Source organism: Neophocaena asiaeorientalis, unplaced genomic scaffold (genome assembly GCF_003031525.2).
Source record: "Neophocaena asiaeorientalis asiaeorientalis breed wild unplaced genomic scaffold, Neophocaena_asiaeorientalis_V1.1 scaffold62, whole genome shotgun sequence".
Lineage (NCBI taxonomy): Eukaryota > Metazoa > Chordata > Mammalia > Artiodactyla > Phocoenidae > Neophocaena > Neophocaena asiaeorientalis.
Genome location: NW_020175191.1, coordinates 6,874,621 through 6,894,825, shown reverse-complemented (window position 1 = coordinate 6,894,825; position 20,205 = coordinate 6,874,621). Strand labels below are relative to the sequence as shown.

Below are 20,205 nucleotides of genomic sequence, written 5' to 3'. Positions count from 1 at the left end.
TCCGCCTGAGGAGCGCGCGGTAAGCCGGGTGTCCCACCGCAGCCCTCTCGCTTTGAGGGCGCCTAGTCTCCTTCTCTGCCAGGTAGAGCTGGAAGGACGAAGCGATTTTTATATTTTCAATTACAAGACCTCGGATAGTAACGAGGCTTTCTTGTTGTTTCTTTCGTTTTGCCTTAACCAGAGTCGCTTAGAAATCGTTCAACAGGAAAATAAGAACCTGTGTAGCGAAACCCCGGCGGAACTAGCAGATCTAATAGCATCTGGGGGGCAAGCGCGAGATTGTCAGAATCTTTTTCTGGCGTATTTGGACAGGTTGACCTTTTGTCAGAGCCTCCCAATTCCAGATCCGTAATTTAAATGACTCTGCGCTTGCAGCGTCTGTGAGACCTAGCAGATTTGGGAGGAAAAGGTATGGATGTGGGACTTGCAGGAGTTTGTAACGGCACAGATCAGACCTCGACTTTCAGCTCCCCTCCCTTCCCCCCCACCCCCCCGCCCCATGAGGAACCGTGGGGGACTGGGAAGCCAGGAGTTAAAGTCGGCCCAGGAACATCCCGGGGACAATCCGCGCGGAGCCTTGGCCCGAGCCTCAGTCTCTCCCCTCCTCTCATTGGCCGGCGCTCTCAGGGTTTCTCCTGTTCCCTCTTCGCCATTGGTCGGGGGCTTTTTTTTTTCCCCTCAGTCTTTCTCTTCCTCCCCCCTCCCTCTCCCTCGCCCCTCGGACAGGAGCGCACCGCCTGCCCCCAGCTCCTCGAGAAGGGAGGAATTTAGAAAAAAAGGTTTCCCAGAAGTTTGGATCAGAGGAAGGACGGGAAGACCACGGGAGGAAGAGGGAGAGGGAGGAGAGAAAGGGAGAGGGAGGAGGGAGAGAGAATAAAAAAAAGATGAAGTCCAGTCTGCACAGCCTGTGAGCGCCTGCCCGGGTGGGTGGGAAGCAGGACTAGGGCGCTCATGCAGCGAGCGGGTAGCGCTCGGGGCGCTCGTTCCTAGGGGCTGGGGCAGCCAGGGACGTCGGTCCGAGCCGGCGGCGGAGGGCGCAGAGGGAGGGTGCCGAGGACCCGCAAAGCCGCCGCCTCAGTCTCGGCCGCCTCGCTGCCGCCTCTCCCGGGCCCGGCCCGGCGGGCGCTCGGAGCGTGAGGGCTCGGGCTGCTCCCTGTGTAGCGGGGACGAGCGGGGGCCGGGGTGCGGGCGGCTAAGATGAGTGAAAGGAGAAGATCTGCAGTCGCCCTGAGCTCGCGAGCACATGCCTTCTCCGTTGAAGCCTTGATCGGCTCAAATAAAAAGCGGAAGCTGAGAGACTGGGAGGAGAAGGGGCTGGACCTGTCCATGGAGGCGCTGAGCCCCGCGGGCCCACTTGGAGACACGGAGGACGCGGCCGCGCACGGCCTGGAGCCTCACCCGGGTGAGTGCGTAGGGCCAGAACACGGGAGGCGGGCGGAGAAGGGACGCCGGGCGGCCAGCGGGCGGGGAGAGTGGCGAAGAGGAAGGCCCTGGCGGTGACGACGTCTTGCTCCAACCCGGGTTTCTTTTTCTTTGCGCAAATGCCTTGAGCCTTCCCCAAATTCGCCGGAACCAATTTGGGGAAACTGGCCTGAGCCTTGCAGTTTCGTCGCCAACCTCAAGCCGGGAGGCCTTCTTGCTCGCATCCCCTTCTCCTTCTGGGAGCAGAATGCAGTGTTCACGGTGCCCGCAGCTGCTGGGGCTGCAGGCCCCTGGGGTTAAGAGGGGCGCCGATGCAAGGCAATGGCGGGAGCGGAGAGGAGCTGGGACTCACTTCTGAGAGGTCCGAGGACTGGCACGGAGTTCTCGGTCCGACACCCCTGTGGGAATTGCCCAGTTTGTCCCATTTAGCCTTCAACCTCTGTCCTTTCCCTTTCCACACCAACTTTTCTGGGACTCAAGTTGTGTTTCTCCTAATGCCCGTGACGAGGGAGCATAATTATATTTCTGCTTCGTTGGCATTTGTGGAAAGAGGAATGGATTTTAGCCCGCTTACCCTGCGCCCTGGGCCCCTCTTCAGGGCCCACATCTCTGCGTATTTGTGGGGATCAGTGCAGCAACGTGTCTCGGATCTGTGCGCCTTCTATGCACGTTATATACACACAACACGTAAAACAGCGGGCGGGTGTCTACATCAATACTTTAACAGAACCCTAGGAAGGGGGGAAAACAACGTTTTGTATTAAGTGCCAAGATTTCAACTGTGCAAAACACAGGGGGAACAGCTGTTGTCGGAAGAATTTTGCCCGCGCGCGCGCGCGCGCGCGCGAGCGCGCACACACTCAACGCTCGCAGCGGCTTAGTTTAGCGCTTCAGAAAGTTTCCGTACAGGATTTCTAAAACTTTTCTGGAGGTGCTCCTGCTGACCAGCTAGGGCTGGAGAGTAGATTTGGGTCAGAGCGCCGGCAAGTCGGAAGGGAAGGGCTGCTCGCAAAGGGATGGGGCTGGCCGCAGGCCCAGGAGCTTGGGGACCCAGCTTGGGGCCCAGGAGCTTGGGGGCTGGAAAGCTGGCCGACCCAAGGAGAGACAGCTGTCGCTTACATTTTCTCTTTCGGCAGTGACAGTTCAATTTCCATGCTCCTGAGGCTAATAATAACGCGATTAGCGGGTGACCTGCAGAGACAGAGTTTGATGAATTCTCCGTGTTCTTGCGGCCGGTTACGGTATTTGGGTTTCGTGCTGGGGAATTATTTTTATTAGTCGATGAAAAGAAAATTAAAAGGAGATTTATTTCGTCTGCTCAAGCCTTTCGTTGTATTTGGATGCGGGTGCCTGTCCACGCGGACCCCTGTGTGGGCAATCCAGAAAGGAACGCATGGCTAATGTGTGTTTCCCATCTCTGGCCAGACCCTATTTCCTCACCGTACTTATTTGTTGTCAGAATCTCGTTTGGGCCTTCACACAGTTTAGTGGAAGTTTTCTCAGGCCTTATGACAACTCACGATTGGCAATGTAGTTTATTTTATCTTCCCGCTGGTGGAAAAGGCAGAAGTTATCTAACTGAGTATGGCAGACGCCCTGTCCTGTCCACGGGTACTTTTCCCTGGGAGGGGGGTACAGGTCGTAAGGAGCCCGTGTAGGGTCTTATGTTCAAAAGGACCAACATATGGGATCATAATGAGACTCAACTGGCAGTTTTCTTTCCGCCGTCCTTCTCAGAAAATAATGGGGAGAAAAAAATGAGGATTGGGGACAAGGAGAGACCAGTCCAGGGATGTGAACACGAGAACCTGGCATCCAGAATGCTCTTTCCTGGCTCCCGCGGGATGGGGGTAGGGGGTGAGGACCTAACATAGAACTTTACATAATAGAGAGGTCAGTTGACCAGTTCTCATTACCTTTGTCACTTTTTTTTTTTTTAAAGAAAAAGATGGGCGTTTGGGTTAGAGAAAACGAAATATGTTTGTGGGGCAAAGGTCTGGTAGGAGGAAGAAGCTGGAAGTCAAAAGCACTCGTGGGCCCTCTGCGGAGCCAGGCTGCGTGCAGCTGGGCCGGTCCCGTCGTGGGCCGAGGGGATCTCCAAGTTGGAGTTCCCGTAGTGGCCAAGACTTTCTTTTGAACAGGACGAACAGGATGTAGGATGAAAAAATATCTTTCAGAAAAAGCGTGCTCTGATGTGGAGACTTGGCAGTCAGGAGAGTGGAGCAGACAGAGCTTTGGGCTTTGAGCGGGGTAGTAGAAGGCACGCCGGGGCTTGGAGTTCCCTATAGGCCTTTCTTTTTGTCTTTAATACAGCGCCCTAACAAATATAAAGGCAGAGCCACATTTAATGGTGTGTGCATGGTGTTGGAGGCGGGAAAGGGGGCGCGGGCGACTCCATTAAGCCCAGGGCCGAGTCTCTAGCCGGCTGGGCCTCGCAATTATCATTAAACTTTCTTCTCCCGATTAGGAGAAGAGGGGGCTGGACCCACTGCGTGGCTCGCCGGCCCTAGGCCGAAAAGAAGTCAGGAACAGAAAAAAGCCCACAGCGACAAAAAGAATATTGCCAAGGGGTTGGGGAAGGATTAAACAAACACACACATACACAGGCCACCCGCCTTAGAGCAGCCATATTTATCATTCTCACCATACCCGCCCTGACTGGTACCATCGTTTTCAGCCCTCCCTCAAAATTCCGGGATCCTCAGACAACCGAAGGGTCCGATTTTAATGCTTAAGTTTTTTTCAAAGACGTGGCTTTTTGCTTTTTCACAGCCCGTTTTCCTTTCGACGTCCGGACAGAGCTGGCTTTAGTTGGCGCCGAGCGCCCGCAGCCTGGGGCACCAACCTGCATAAGCGGGGGGACCAGCCTGGCCTGCTTGCTGTAGGCCCTCACACATCAGAGGACACACAGTATGTATTTCAAAGATTTCCACCGAGCCTGGTGGGCCCAAAAAACCCTGAGGCCCTCCGGGCCTTGGAGAAGGCCCTGAGCAGGGCCTGTAAGGTACCGTCATTTTTACACCCGGGCCAGCGCTCCAGTCATTTGGAGAAGCCGCCAGCACTCAGCCTCTGCGGTCTGCGGAGGGTCTCAAAACCGGTCTCTGGCTCTCGGGTCGGCTTGCCCCCGCCTCTCACACAGCAGCAACGATGGAAACTTTCGAGCAAGGATCGCTGGGAACAGCTGCTCCGGCTGCGGCCTTGGAAGTATATTTCAGGCACGCGGCGGCGCCATCTGCGCTCGGACCGCAGCCCCGGCTCCACCCGGCTTCCCCAGCTCGGGTTTGGGTCTTTCCCGCCCAAACCCACAGCCGAGTGCGGCCGAGGCCCGATCCCCCGCGGAGAAAAATGATTTAAACCGTCTGCGATGGGATTTCCCCCTCCGGAGCCCGCGGGCCTGAGCTTCGCAGCCAAGGCGCTCGGCGGCCTAAGGAGGTGGCGACGCACGCGGGTGGGCACACAAAGCAGGCACACACAATAACGCGAGGGAGATACGCACTCCGCGCACACGTGCACACACGTCAGGCGCTCGCCTTCTCCCAGGCACCCGGCTGCGCAACCCCTAGTGAAATGAGACAAGAAAATTCCTCGCAGTGCCCCAGGCACTTGCTTCCTTCGAGCTAGCGAGACCAACCGGTCACAGGAATTAATCTGCCGGTTTACGGCTTGTTTGCTCAGAGTAGAACTCCAAGATTTTAATCCTGACATCACCCCTCTACCCACTCCCAACCCCCCAACACGGGAACATTAGGGTCAAAACGGAAGAAGTGACTCTTCACTGATGTTTAAGTAATGGAGAAAAGGCGATGAGTTTGAAGCCAGTGGGGAGAACGTACTTGTGCGAGGCAAGCACCAGCCAGGGCACAGGCTGGGGCGTGGACCGCAGTGTATGGGTATGCGGCGCTCTGGGCAAGACGCCAAGGGTCTTTCTCGGGTAGAACTCCGGCTCCTCGGCGGTGCGTGCGTTCCGGCACCGATGCAGGCCTCGAAGTGTCGGGTCTGCGCCCTGCGAATAAGCCAAGTGTAGGACCTGATGAACGTGCCCAAACCTCCCGGTTGCCAGGTCAAAACGGCCTTCCGCGGTGGCTGCCTCTTTGGTCAGTGACCTTGTGTCACGATTCTGAAAGGGAGTGAAGGGGTAGGCAAGATCTGAATTCGTTGTAGGCCAGTTAAGGATGGTGGTTTGCTGGGGCATGACTGCCAAATGCCTTTTTCGCGCTCTGCTCCCACAGTGGCTAAATTAGTGCCTTCTGGATGTACGGGGCTGGGAGAGCGCGCCACAATGTCCCCCGCGCGGTGGGGAGGGTTATGGAGACATTCTGCGTAAAGCTCCGGTCCTGGAGTGGTGGCACGATAGAAGCCACTCGGAAAAAGGAGATAATTCCAACCCATTCTGTCCCATAGATGGAGCAAACTGCTCGAGGGCAGTGGGGAGGACAGGGAATGCGGAAAACCCAGGTGCCCAGAGTTTGGACTGTGTTGGAAGAAATGGAGTGGGCTGTGGTTTGCTCCTCTGCAGGTCGTCCCCATACCCCCCTCCACCTCCCCCGGGGGGTTCAGAAACCCACGTGAAGCGTGTGGAAGGCGCGCGCGCGCGCGCGGGTGGGACGGGTTGCTCTCGTTTATTCGCTACTCGGTGCAGGGCTGCCCCTTTGCCCGGCTGGCTTCACGGCCACCTCTACCCCTCGGAGACCATTCCGAAGAGCACAAGCCTAAAGGCCGGCGAAGGCTTTCCTGGACAGATCAGCTTCCAGCCTCGGTGAGCAGCGATTCTGAATTCGCGTCTTCTACGCCCCACCCAACGCTCTTTCTTATTGAATACTTTATTTGGTTTCAGAGCTAGCCACTTTAGGTTTCCTGATTTTATAGATAAAACTTCCAGAAAGAAAAGTTTACGAGGTGACGTTCATGCAGGAGGAAGGGGGAATTAAATTTCTTATGGTGGGGCTCGGATTGAAATTATATTGACGCATACCCGCTGCCGTTTTCCTGTGCACCGCCACTCCATTACTTCAAATGGTATCATGAACATCTTTTAATTATTAAAGAAAATTTGTTTAACATATTTAGTTCATATACTCGGCACGTGAGGAATAAGTGAAGCATGGTATGAAATGCCTAACCTGGGACCCAATACTAAAATGATTGGGTGTTGGTGGTTTGTGTTCCCCCGTTTATTTGTATAATTTCCTTGTGTGGATGAGAGTTTAATGGAAGCAAGTCCCTCATCATTAATCCTTCATATTGCGCCACAAAGAGGGAGGGACAAATACATTTTGGCTCAGAAGACAACTATTTTGTTCGTCTAAGCCTCTCCAAGGGCATTGCTAGTATTAAGGAGTGAAATATTCCAGGTCTGTGACAATCCTTTTCTCTATTGCCAAAATTATAATATTAATAAGATGAGAGCACTTTTTTTTTGAGATTCTTATTATGGACTCTAGTAGAAGTTTATTTCTCACACCTGGGAGAAAAATGATTACTTCTGAAATCTGGGAGTTTCTTCTCTAGGTGACTGTAGATTAAAAAAAAAAAAAAAAAGCCAGGCTGAACCGTGCAAATTCCACAGGGATAAAGAGCAGATTGGCATTTCACTTTCCTTTTTGGAAATGCAGAAATCTGTCCAATGATTATTCTGGGGGTGTAGCTGGTTATTGCTTTCTAACTCCCAAAAGATAAAGTAGTTAAGCATGGGGAGAATATTTAAGTGGTTTTCTAGTTTTAACCTTTTGGGATATTTTTCCACAGCGGAAAGTAGGGAGCTGGTGGAACATGGAATCTTTCCCCCTTCTTTCTCTCATCCCTATGGTTTATTTTTGCTTTGCCTTTTCTGGTTTCTAGTGAGCTTTGAATTTTATATGTGCATGACTGAGATACTCAGGGGTCTGTACTGGGAACAGCAATTAGCAAATTTTGCAATTAAGGTCTGTTTACACTTCTTTGGGCAAGGATAATTATTAGTTAATTTAAGTGAGGCCCTCACTCTAAGTGTCAGGGTGGAAAATGAGACTCAGTAGGGAGGACCGGAGGTGAAATGGGAAGAGGTGGGGAATTAAAGCAACTGGTGACGACAAATCAACATTTATTCTCTGCCATTAATGGCTTCACTTTGAGACAGGGCAGGACGTTTTTTGCTGACTACAAACTGATGATGAGCTTTTGACCCCGGAGGTGAAAATAGGCCTTGTAATCACTACTTTTTATTCTGTACTTTTAAGTTCAGCCAATGTCTAGTTCTGCCCTTTATACATAAGTATATACAGGATATTTAAAAAGTATTTACACAAGTGTATGTGTTTTATACACAAATTTATGTGTGAACTTTAAGTTCTGAATGAGACATAGATTAAGTTGCAGAGAAAATAAATTGCTTTCTGTGTGTGTGTGTGTGGAGCCAGTTTAACAAATTGAGAACACCTAAAATCTGGGGGGCGAGAAATTTTGTCATCTCTAGGTATCCTTTGACAATTCAAGAGTATCCCCAGACCTGAAACTTCTAGTTATTGGTGTTTTTATTTAACTCTCAAATTAATTGATGATTTTGACTAAAGCCTACGAGAAAACAGCAGAAAATGAGACGGCAGATGCAATTTAAAAGAAGGAGGAGAGTGGACATTTTTCTAAATTTGGCTTTTAATTTTGTGAATAATGCCATCTTCATTTTGGATGGACAGAAGCTGCCTTGTATTCTGAAGAGTAATTTCATGTTCTTCCATGAAGAGAGCTAACGGAACAACTAAGAGGAATCTGGATAATAATTAATAATAGAAACAGTGAGAGAAACAGTGTGATTTGGGGGAAATAATTTAAGAAGGTAGGAAATATATTCAACATCTTTTCCCTATTTGTCCTCTTATATTTTCTACAATATAGTTGCTGAGGTTCAAATTAGCTGTTTCCAAATTGCCACACACTTTAGAGGATTACAGCAAACAAAACACCAACCCCTAATTGTGGACTGCAGAACTAATCTCCTAATATAGCCTTCGTTTAAAAACCAAAATGCTACAGATAACAGTAGGGTTCCCTTTACAAGGATCACTGGAGGTCATTACACACCTAGACGGATCCTTAGAGTTTTAACGCCTAGTTCTCCACCGGGTGAACCGAAATTCTGACCCCGAACACCCCCTACCTTTCCTTTACTGTCCCACAGCCCAGAACGTGATGTCAAAGCCCCAGATAAGGGCTCGCAGTGCAGTTCGCTCCCCTGTATTTCCCCTCCCTCCTCACTTCCCCTCACCCCGACCTGGTCCCCTCCTCCAACCTCCTACACACACGTTAGCAGCTCATTTTTTCACCCCCTTAAAAAAATTTCAGATGACGTTTCACCGAGGAAGGCATTGGGATTGCATCTCTTTTCGTGAAACCATCCCTGGGAAACCAGGGCCGCTCGGGTGACCTTCACTAGTCGGCGAATTGGGCCGCGGCTAGGGCTGCCCGTTTTCCTTCCTTCGCTCGGGTCTCGGCCGCCTAGCCGGGCGAGAGCGGCGGCCGGGCCTCGGGGAGAGCGGCTCGCGTTCCTGCTCCGGCGCTCGGGGCTCCGCCTGGCCGATCCGCAGGGCCGCGTGGGCCCGGGGTTAGCGCGGGGCCTTTGAAACCAGTGCCGGCATCCTGAGGGATGGTGGGTGCTTTTCTCAGCTCTGTTTACATCCTGGAGAAATGCGGGGACTATGGGGCTAATCAGGAAGGCTTTGGTGAAAGATTGCCGTCCCCCCTCCCACAAAAAAAAAATCAGGGGAATAAAACCCCAAACCAACCTCAAATCAGACAGCACCCAAGGATCTTACACCTCGCGCCCAGAGGGGAGTTTGAGCTTTTGCTTTTAACAGGCTGAACACATTTTTGAGGAATCAAACTCACTTCAAACATTAGCAATTAGAAACCAAGAATCTCTCGGCTTGTAGGATTTTTAATCTCTAACCATTCCCAAATGGGTAATTCTAGGGTCAGTCAATATCACAGGCAGTCCATTAAAAAGGAAGGTCATTTTGTCGGTTCGAGACACACATGATCCCTGAGTGTGTAGGGCTCATAACCGCAGAGATGTCCCCCTCCCAGAAACCCGGCATTGCCCACCGAGACAAAGGGACAGCAGACAATTGTTCTTTGCATTGTTATTGGAGATTTAAAACAATGAAGTAATTCTTTTCTTAAAAAAAAAAACAAAGAAACCACCCATCTTTACCAAGCAGATTGAGAAATGACTATATTCTGTAAGAAGCCGGCCAGACGGCTTCCCTTCAAGAGCTCAGCGTTAGCTGAGAGGGAAGTCCCGCCTCGAGGCATCCTGGCTCCAAAGCATCAATCACACCAGGCCCCAAGGGCCCAGAATTTTAACCTAGGGGTTAGGTGACTTGGGTGGTTCAGGCCTTATGTTTTTGCTTCTGAAAAATAAATACTTGCTTTTCACAGTGGGGAGAGGCAAGCACTTGGGCCAATAAATGATTGTGAACGCAGCAATGCTTTCCCTGGATATGACAAGTCTTCCTTAATTCAGAAGTCTAATACTTTGATTTCTTTATTTGTTTGCAGCAAAGCTGGGGAGGGGCTAGGTGTATATATATATCTATATACCTATATGCTATATAGGAAAAAAAGGGCTTAGAAAATTAATCGTATATGCAAGCTTGCAGAGGAATACTGAATTGTAAAACGTTTCAGAAGCCTTAATTGCTTATGTGGATATCTATGAGCCTTCACTATACTACAAAGCTTTCAACACAGGCCCTCGGATTCTAGATTATATCCATGTATTAAAGTAGGAAGAGGGCTATACTCGCTTAAATTAGACCTAGATTCTAGTGCTAGTTTTGTCATTAATGTTGGAACCAGGGATATTTGTTTTGAAGGAGGACATATAAATGTTGAAAAAAATGTTTTAAAGTTGTTTTATAGTAACTGATGAGGCCTTAGTTCCTGGCTTGTGAGATGCAAGAGAGGCTTAAATAACACCTGAAGCCCATTAGCTATAAGATTCTGTGATCTTGTTATCGTAAAAAAAAAATCTCCTGATGCACTGTGGCTATCACTTGACTCATCCCTTACTTTGTTTGAATGAGGGAAGTTTTACTGCAGTTGTAGAAAGTAACAGTAATAGCAACACAAGGCCAAAAAAAAAAAAAAGATTTTTACAGCTAGAATTAAGAGCTTCCATAAAGCTCTTGAAAAGTTTTTAGATTAATATCACATGTTCAGAAGTCCTGGATCAGTGATTTCTAGTCTTTTGTGTCTGATGTAATCTATTGTTTGTGTGAATGCCCAGGACCCTCCTACTAAAAGAGTTCTATGGCATTAGTGAATTTAAAGGAAATATAAGTTATTTATGCTTTGAACATTTTTTTGTGCCATTCTCAGAAATAGCTGGAAAAACTCTATGGATTTGAAAAATGAAGAATGAGAAAAACTTCATCACTGGTAAACTGAATTGGTGGACCGCCCTTCCCACCTGCCTCCATCCCCCCCAAATCAGTTGCCCCTCATTTCTATTTGAGCCTAATGGAAAGCACTAGTAACTATTTTCCATGTCCAGTCTGCTAAGCCGAGATCTTGATCTGGCAGAGTTGTGAGAATGCTAAAAGGATGACTTAGTAACAGGCAAAACGCTTGTCAACAAGATAGATCAGAAGACAGCTTAGCGTTCAAGACCTCTCTATTCATAGCTGCTGAACTTGAGGGCAGGGTCAGACAAAAAACTGGGCCCAGGACACACCTAAGAGGGTTTCTCATGTTTCTGTCTTGTGGGACCTTATTTCCTTACAGACTGGTACAGCTGGGCTTCAAACCCCAGTGACAGTTCTCCACTCTCAGTTGATGCCCCATTCTCTGCAGCCCCAGCCCCTGTGCAGACCTCTGTCATCATGGAGCTTGTAGATTTACTGGTCATCCTCTCTCACTACTGCCCTATAAACTGCTGTGGGGCAGGGATGTTGTCTTCATTGCTTTTGTATCTCTAGAGCCTGACACAAGTGGCTGACACAGAGGAAATACTTAGTAAATGATAAAAGTATAATGATAATGATAACAGAACAAGAACAATGAAAACAAATTTATTGAACACTATGTACCAGCCACTGTGCTGTTTTATATATATACATAGATTCCAAATGTAATATGTAACAATTATATATATATATTCCAAATAATAATATATAACAATTGTATATATATGTATGATTTTCCAGAGCACTCTAATGAGATAATTACTCCTATTATCATTACTATTTGTTACAATGAATGGATTGTAGAATGGTTAAAAACTCAGGTTTCTGGGGTTAAACAGCTTGTGTCTGAGCCCTGCTTCCAACACTTGCTAGTTGTATGACCTTGGGCAAGTTACTTAATCTCTGTCAACCCCAGTTTCTGCATTGGTAATAACAGGTGTTTGTGAGGATTAAATGAGATAGCGCGTGTTGAAGCAACAAAGGATTTAGCGCGGTGCCTGTTATTCCTATCAATTGAATTGACGGTGATTACTTACCTTAGTGACCAGTTTAAATAAGAAATTGTTGCAAATCGTAATCTATTGTAGCCACCGCCCCTCTGCCCCAGTTTTTTGCTTTAAATGGCATGTTGGGGACTTGGAGTGGGATCCGTACTTGGTGTATAGCGTGTGGCTGGAAACAGAGTACAGGCTTTGAAGCAGGCATGGCTTAATCAAATCAAATTAAACTTTGAAAGCCGTTGCTATTTAGGGTCCCATGAGGCAAAAAGCCAGCACCTGAGTGAGCACTGAAGGGAGGCGGAGAGGGCTTCCAAGGGTGGGGGTCAGCCCCCTGGCGTATGGTAGGAAGAGGGGGTGGGCAGAGGGTGGGGCTGCGGAGCCTCAGCTTTACCAGCTCTTCAGGAACTCAGCTCTGGCAGCAGACAGAGGGGCCTTTCTGGATGCAGGAAAGTGGAATAACATGAGCGTGTTTCTCTTTGGTTAGTTTTTGGAGCCTAGAAATCCCCCCAAATTCAGGTTTTATCGTATAGGAAATAAAGAACATTCATTTTCCTAAGGCTTTGTTTGTAAAGCCTGTATTCTGACGGACCCCCCAGGATTCTGGGCAAAATAAGCCAGTTGCACCGATTAGCTGAGGCTGCAGTGAAGGACTTTTAGGTGCCCTTGGTTGAGTTCAAAGAAACGGAGGTGGAGGGGAAGGGACGAAATGAACGGAAAACCTATAACCAAGCTGACTGTTCGGGAAGAAGACACTGGGAAGTCTTTTTCCAGGGAAACAGCAGAAGCTCCAGCCATTCTGTTAGAACTCACATCTGGCTGCACAGTTTTGCACCGTTTTCTTCCTTCCAGAAAACGGAAGGCTGGATTTGATCATTTACTTTTTTTTTTTTTAAATAGTCACACCCTAGACTTTGTTTATATTGATTCTCCACCACAGAGGGCGAAGGTGCATTCCCAGGGAAGAGGAACAGAGAAAGGATCTCTCCCAAGCCCTCCCTCCTTCTAGGAGCCCAGGGCCCTTCACCAGTAGCACTCAGGTCCTGCCTGGCCATTCAGAGGAGGGAGCTGCTTTGTCCTGGCTGGAAGGCAGGTCTCAGTCTTCAAAATAGACTCTCTGCTCCACATTTTATCAGATGTTTCCATACTTCCAATCTTACAAGCATCATATTATCTCAGTGTCCCCACAGCTGCTAACCATAAGAGCTTTCATGGCTAGAGGGTACCAGGCGCTGTGCTGATGGTCTTATATTCTTTCATTGTATGCACCCAATAGTCCTTCAAGGGAGGTAATTGTTTCCCCATTTACACATGAGGATATTGAGACTCAAATAACTTGCCCACAGACACACAACTCCAGTTCACTTTAGCTGGTGTGGCCAGAATTTAAACCCAGCTCCATGTGGCTCCAGAGTCAACGTCTCAACCACTAGACTGTACTGCTCCCTGCTGCGGATGACTCTTTAGTGCTATGGAGAGAACTGTGAACTTTCGTAGATGGAAATTTATGCTTGCTCTCCATGCTGTCCCCCCAAACCAATTCTTAAATCATAAATGAGAGAGAGCTCATTTATAGTTTCTGGGTCTCTTTCTTTCCTATGGTTGTTAGTCCTTCTAGCTCTAAGGTGCCTTCTTCATACCTGCTGGTAGAAGCCGCTGTGACAGTGATCACAGGGTTGCGTTTCTACACCATGGTTTTTGGAACGGGGCGAGTGCAGCCTTCCCAATGTGACTTGCTTTTCTTTGAGTTTAATGCACAGAAATCTTAGTGTCTGAAATATTGATTTTGATCTAAAGCCTCCTCATCCTAAATCCCCCTCATGCAGTGAAATAAAGGGGAAACTTTAACTGCTCTGTTTTACCCATTCCCTTCTCCATTCACAACGGGATGGATGGCATCTTACTGGTAATTGATTCAAAATGGAACAGCTTAGGAACGTATCAGTTGCAGTGAGGAGCAATTCGTGCATTTCTAAGTACTGCTGATTTTTTCGAACTCAGCAATCTCAGCTGAAATCCCTTTGCCGTGGATTGAATTTACAAAGGAGGAGATTCTGATTTCCACAGTGGCTTCTTTCTAATGCCTAAGGATTAGGAAACTGCCTTGAGGACCCACAGCAAGTACACTGACTCTCAGAGTCATGGCTTTAACTTTAACCTCTGAGTGACTGCTCTGATTCATTTATTTCATAACAGCTCTATTAGAGCAGCCTAGTTCCGTATGGGATCAGTGATTTGCAGAAATCTCTCATTCCGATAAACACTTACACTCTGAGCTCCTTTACTCTTCTGACCCACTTTAAGTGGTTGTGATCTCAGCAGTGAGTTTCAGGGAAATTAACAATGGGTTTCAAGTTTTTGGTGGACCTGTTCACTGTCTTTCCATCATTTCCCACCCTCTCCTCCACTCTGAGTAACCTTCCCCACTTAGGAAGTCTCATGCCTCCAACAGGGATTTGTAGAAAAGCTACCCCCACCTCGACCCCCACTTTCAGTGTGTGGGCTTTAGTATTACTGTATTTCTTTGCTGTTTAACTGTAAGGTCTATCATATCCTTGTCTGGTGTACACAGTGATAGAAAAATGGCTTTTAGAAGCTAAAAAGAGAAAGATGTAAAGTCAATCTCTGTTTTAAAGCTTTACTTTCTCCTATTGCCCACCTCACTCGGGGCAGGCAGCGACTGGTGGGATTTGATATGTTCTTGCAGCAACAGAAGCATATGAATCTCTGGGCCCATTTCCTTTCTCGAGGAACCCATGTGGAGCCAAACTCTTGAAGTGTAGAGTGTGACAGAGGATGAGATGAATGCTGCAATCTTGGGTGATTTACTGGATCTCATCCATGAGATCTGTCCATTTAGAACTGCTGCAAGATATGAAACCAGCCAGGCCTTGGCCAGTTCAATGTTCCTTTAGTGTTCAGAGCACTGGTTGTATGACCAGCATTAGTCCTGGGAACATTAGATCCCATCTGCTGCAACTGTGCGTTACCCAGATTAGACTGTGACATCACAGAGATTTAAGGCATCTCTGTGATATCCTGACTGGGTGGTAGGTACCGCAGAAGGCACTTCCTACAGACACAGGACAACCTGACTGCTGTGCGGGTGAGCAAATAGTAAACCAAGCCCTGGAGAGTGTGTGTGTATCCGTGTGTGAGTGCGCGCGTGTGTGTAGGGAGGGCTGGGCGGGACGGTGCCTGGGGGATGTTATGGAGAGCTCAGTGTAACGGTTCCCCAGCCTGTGTGGGTGAGTTTGTTCCGGATGTTAACATTTTTTCTTTGGGGCTTGACTACATTCTTCTCTTTCTTTGCCTGTTTTCCTGCCTGTCTGTTAGGCCTCCACAGCTGCGTGGCTCATCGCTGGTGAGTGTTGAGAATGACAGATCTGGCTTTAACGCAAGGGCAGTTTGGGGGCATGTGTATAGGTAGATTTTGAGGTGTTCTCATCCAGCGTCTTTCCTAAATTTTGAGGATAATTTTTGGTCCATCATCTTGCCAGCTGGGTACCAACCCTGTGTTGCCTTGGATGGCCTCTGTTGGGGAATGAGTATGAAATTCTAAAGAAAGCAGACGGTCCTTCATATCCTAGAAGCAGAAGAAACTGGCTGGTGTGGGAAACTAAGACAACAGGTGGAGGCCAAAGAGGCAGCCTTGCGCAACAGTGAAGAGCATGGAGGGCGGGTCGGGGAGACCAGACCCCTGCACATGGTTCTGGCTGTGTGACCTCGGGCAAGTGACCGACTTCTGTGCCTCCGGTGCGTCCATGTAAAATGAGGGTAAGAATACCTGCTGCAGAGCTGTTGTGAGAATTAAGGAGATAACAAATGCAAAGTGCTTGACACAGTGCCAGGCCCATGGAAAGTGCTCAGTATTACCATGCTTATAATGATATTTTTGGTAAATTTTGGAACTCAGAAACTCTTCAGTGTTCTTATGAGAAACCTTTCGGTGAGTGTCAGATAGGGTTGTCCCAACCTGCCCTTCTTAGCTTATCTCCACTGCTTGTCCAATTCCCTTTACACAGGCTGACTTAAAAAAAAAAATTGACATACATATTGTGTAAGTTTAAGGTATACAGTGTGTTGATTTGATACATTAATATACTGAAATATGATTACCACCTTTTGTGGTCTCAGCAACTTTAAGGTATATAGTACAGTTTGTTGACTATAATCACAATGCTGTACTTTAGATCTCCAGAACTCAATTATCTTCTAACTGCAAGTTTGTATACTTTGACTAACATCTCTTTAATTCCCCCACCTCACACCCTAGTAACTACCATTCTATTCTGTTCCTATGAGTTCAACTTTTAGAAGTACCACGTATAGGTAAGATCATACAGTATTTGTCTTTCTCTGACTTATTTCTCTCAGCGTAATGCCCACAAGGTCCATTCACATTGTGGCAAATGGTAGGATTTCTTTCCTTCTCCTGGCTGAATAATATTCACACACACACATACACACGCTTATATATATACACATATATGTATGCATATATATTTATATATCCATTCTTTATCCACCCATTGATGGTCACTTTATTTTATTTTTTATTTTTTAATTTATTTTATCGAAGTATAGTTGATATACAATGTTGTGTTAATTTCTACTATACAGCAAAGTGATTTAGTTATACGTACATTCTTTTTCATGTTCTTTTCCATTATGGTTTATCACAGGATACTGAATATAGTTCCCTGTGCACGTAGTGTGTTTTATATCTTAGCTGTTGTGAATAATACTGCAACAAACATGGGGTGCAGACCTCCTTTTGGGATACTGCATTTCCTTTGGACAGAGGCTAACTTTTTTTCTTTCTTTTTTTTTTTTTTTGCGGTACGCGGGCCTCTCACTGCTGTGGCCTCTCCCGTTACGGAGCACAGGCTCCGGACGCGCAGGCTCAGCGGCCATGGCTCACGGGCCCAGCCACTCCGCGGCACGTGGGATCTACCCGGATCAGGGCACGAACCCGCGTCCCCTGCATCGGCAGGCGGACTCTCAACCACTGTGCCACCAGGGAAGCCCCCAGAGGCTTTTATCGTCCTCCATGCAGTTGCTCCTGCTCTTCCTGTCTCTAGTACTTTTCTCCTTCTCCTTCCCTAAAATTTCTTTTGAAGAAAGTTTATCCTACTTTCAAGACTCATCTTAAGCACCTAATATAACAGAATTATTCCAAGATGAAAAAGAATAATTTGATATATAATTTTAATTGGCATGATGTACACATTCAAACATAGGATGACCTCAGAAGAAAACCACATATATCCATACAGAGCTCAAATCCAATTTGGATATTGCCATAGGGAAGAAAGTTCTCAGACGTCACCAACATTTTCTTCACTTGGAGTCTGCTATAGGGAACTCCTCTTTTTTTTGGGTTCTGTGTTCATGTTATTTTATTTTGTTAACATCTTTATTGGAGTATAATTGCTTTACAATGGTATGTTACTTTCTGCTTTATAATAAAGTGAATCAGCTATACATATACCTGTATCCCCATATCTCCTCCCTCTTGGATCTCCGTCCCACCCTCCCTATCCCATCCCTCTAGATGGTCACAAAGCACCGAGCTGATCTCTCTGTGCTATGTGGCTGCTTCCCACTTGGGAACTCCCTTTTAGGGGCTTCTCTTGTAATTTCCTCTCAAAATGGTACCAGTGTGCATCTGTGACTTTATAGTAATAAGGGAGTCTCAGCTAGGTAAACTGCAACTACCAAATGTGAAGCCAAGATGGTAAGAATACAGAGGTTCCCCACTGGCCATCATCCTCATAAAGCTCCTCTTGAGGGGAGGTCTTCACTGAGTAATCTGATTAGACCATTTATGAGCAAGGTTCCTGCCCTGCCTCTGGCTTCATAGAATCCCTGCAGACTTTGCATTGCCAGCAGGAGAGTAATTTGAATTTAGTTCTTTCTTTTCTTGGCAGCATATACACATGTTATCCTCTTGTTGTCCTATTAGACTGGATTAACCTGTAGACTCTCAGGCAATTGATGTCTGTAGCCAAGGAGGCAGTGACTTTGGCTGTCTCTCTTGATTCTGTGGCCATGCACACACGTACGCTCTCACAGTGCTTTTGATCGATCTTCTCTATGCTTTAAAATTGGTCACAGAAGAAGGGACAAAGTAGAAGCCTGTAAAAGTCAATGCTTTGTACCTTTCTTATGACACTTAACACATTTTGCCTTGAGTGTTAGCTTTTTGGAGGGCATATTTGTTTTGTAAGACTGGAAAACCCTGCAGAGCACTGTGACTCTCTCCTCTTCGAATCCCTGTTAACTCTTCATGAACATTTGCTAAACTGAATCGGTAGTTGTCAAACTTTAGTGAGGGGTATGGTAACCACTACAGCCACTTTACAAATGATTTGGCTTCCGGATGGTCCTGGAGGCCCAGCATGAGGTGTTTGCCAGTTGCCTCTAGATGTGGTCTTGCACGTGTGAGTTGATATCTCTATACACTGAAGTCTCTATCTCTAATGGAGGTAAGACCACTGGATTTTAAGAAGGAAAGAATCTCTAATTGTCCCATTAACAAGACATTTTTGTAGCTGGGATTTGCTGAATGCTGTCTGCATGGAGTCTATTTCAGAGCTCTCTCGTGACCAGGCATTAGCATTTGGAAGCACAATTAGTTTGTGGGAATAACTCTGCCTCATCTTACCCTGTTTGTTTCAGGCCTTATGTCCATGGCAGCCTCTGTTTTCTGCCCAGCAAGGGAGAAAATGAAATAGAATAAAAGGCAATCTGAAAATCCCCAGTGTTAAACAGAAGTACAAAAATATCTCCAAATGAAAGACAGATTGCACAAGTTTGCCTGAGAAAGTAGAGTTGTGTTAAGCTGAAGCAGAATGATAGAAATTCTTCTGGTTGTTTCTTCCTATGAGCAGTAGGAATATGTGAGTGAACTGGCAGGAGGTCCCAGCTCAGGGCTCAGCCCCATGATGGGAAAGAAGGTGAGCTGTCAGGAGGAAAAAAGAGAAAACCCTCTGAAACACAAGGTAATCTTTGAGGAAGATGGAGGGCTGAGGAATGTGTGGCAGCTCTGAGAATGCTTTTCAGAACCAGCACAGTCATAAAAGAAGAGTCAGGGACTGAGATACAAAGTGCCAGGTACTTTTTGGTACCTGTCAAATTACATATAAAATCCTTAGTACTGTCTGCGGTCTGATTCAGATTGTCAAGAAGAAAAACAGCCTTACTTTGCTATTTCCTTTCGTTCTTTATGCTCTGCCTTACTGCTGTGTGTAGCTGGAACTTACTTTAGATGAAAAGGCTCTTCAAGCTTGTCTTTGTTTGGGCTCTTGGTTACCATGCCCACGATGGTGGCTGACTGCTGGGACCAGCCCAGTATCACTGTGGGTTCCGCAGGACTGGTGGCTTTCAAGCCATCGCTCAATTCTAAACACAGCAGAAGGGAGACAAAATTACACGAAGGCTGACAGACCTGGGATGAGTTGATGCCTTGAGCTCCAAGTTGTGGGAAAAGAGAGCTTCTCCACAGTTTATATGTAAACAGCAGGATGACTCTGAGTCTTTCTCTCATTGCATATCTTTGATCCTGAATTGTGAGGATACTTCAAGATGAGCTTGTGGGTCCCTAAATGTTAATAGCCAACAGATTATAGGACGTGTTGAATGTCCTGGTGTCTTTTGGGAGTCCACCATTCCAACTTAAGGTATTCTGAATCCTCTTTAGAAAGAGAATGTGATCCAGGAACTCAAACTTAGGAGGGGTGCACATGACAGCTCACCAAGATCTAGTTGTCGGTCATGAAGTATCCTGTCTCTGAAGGACAGCTGGGGTCTTCAGATGCTGAAGTGCAAAATATTATCAGCACCAACTTTTCTAATATCTGAATAATCTCTGTAAATAAATTTATGTTTAATTTTACCCAGTGGGACTTATTGCTAGGTCCTGCTATACCTCACTTTTCACCAAATGTGTACATAGAATCTTTGGATGATAAACTTACTTTTCAATGTGCAAAGAATGTTTGTTATTTTTGGTGACAGAGAGTGAAATGCTATGAAGGCAAAAAAAAAATCCATTGATAAAATGAAGACAAATTCCTATCACTTTGGTAATGCCAGATTTTCATATTCAAAATTTGCTAAAAGTAAGTCATATCTTCCTGTAACAGATTCTGTACTTTTTGTTTGGCCTTGAAAATAGACCCAGGGCTTCCCTGGTGGCGCAGTGGTTGAGAGAGTCCGCCTGCCGATGCAGGGGACATGGGTTCGTGCCCCGGTCCGGGAGGATCCCACATGCCACGGAGCGGCTGGGCCCGTGAGCCATGACCGCTGAGCCTGCGCGTCCGTAGCCTGTGCTCCGCAAC

At 47.1% G+C, this 20,205-nt stretch overlaps 1 protein-coding gene across 1 annotated transcript in view; it reads left to right on the top strand.

Moving 5' to 3' along the window:
• The first annotated feature begins 912 nt into the window (after nucleotides 1-912).
• TBX15 (T-box transcription factor 15) overlaps nucleotides 913-20,205 on the top strand; it is a 99,389-nt gene continuing 80,096 nt past the window's right edge. Inside the window, exon 1 of the mRNA XM_024764912.1 lies at nucleotides 913-1,402. Coding sequence (XP_024620680.1) covers nucleotides 1,198-1,402 — 205 coding nt within the window. The 5' untranslated portion in view covers nucleotides 913-1,197. The remainder of the gene's footprint in view (nucleotides 1,403-20,205) is intronic.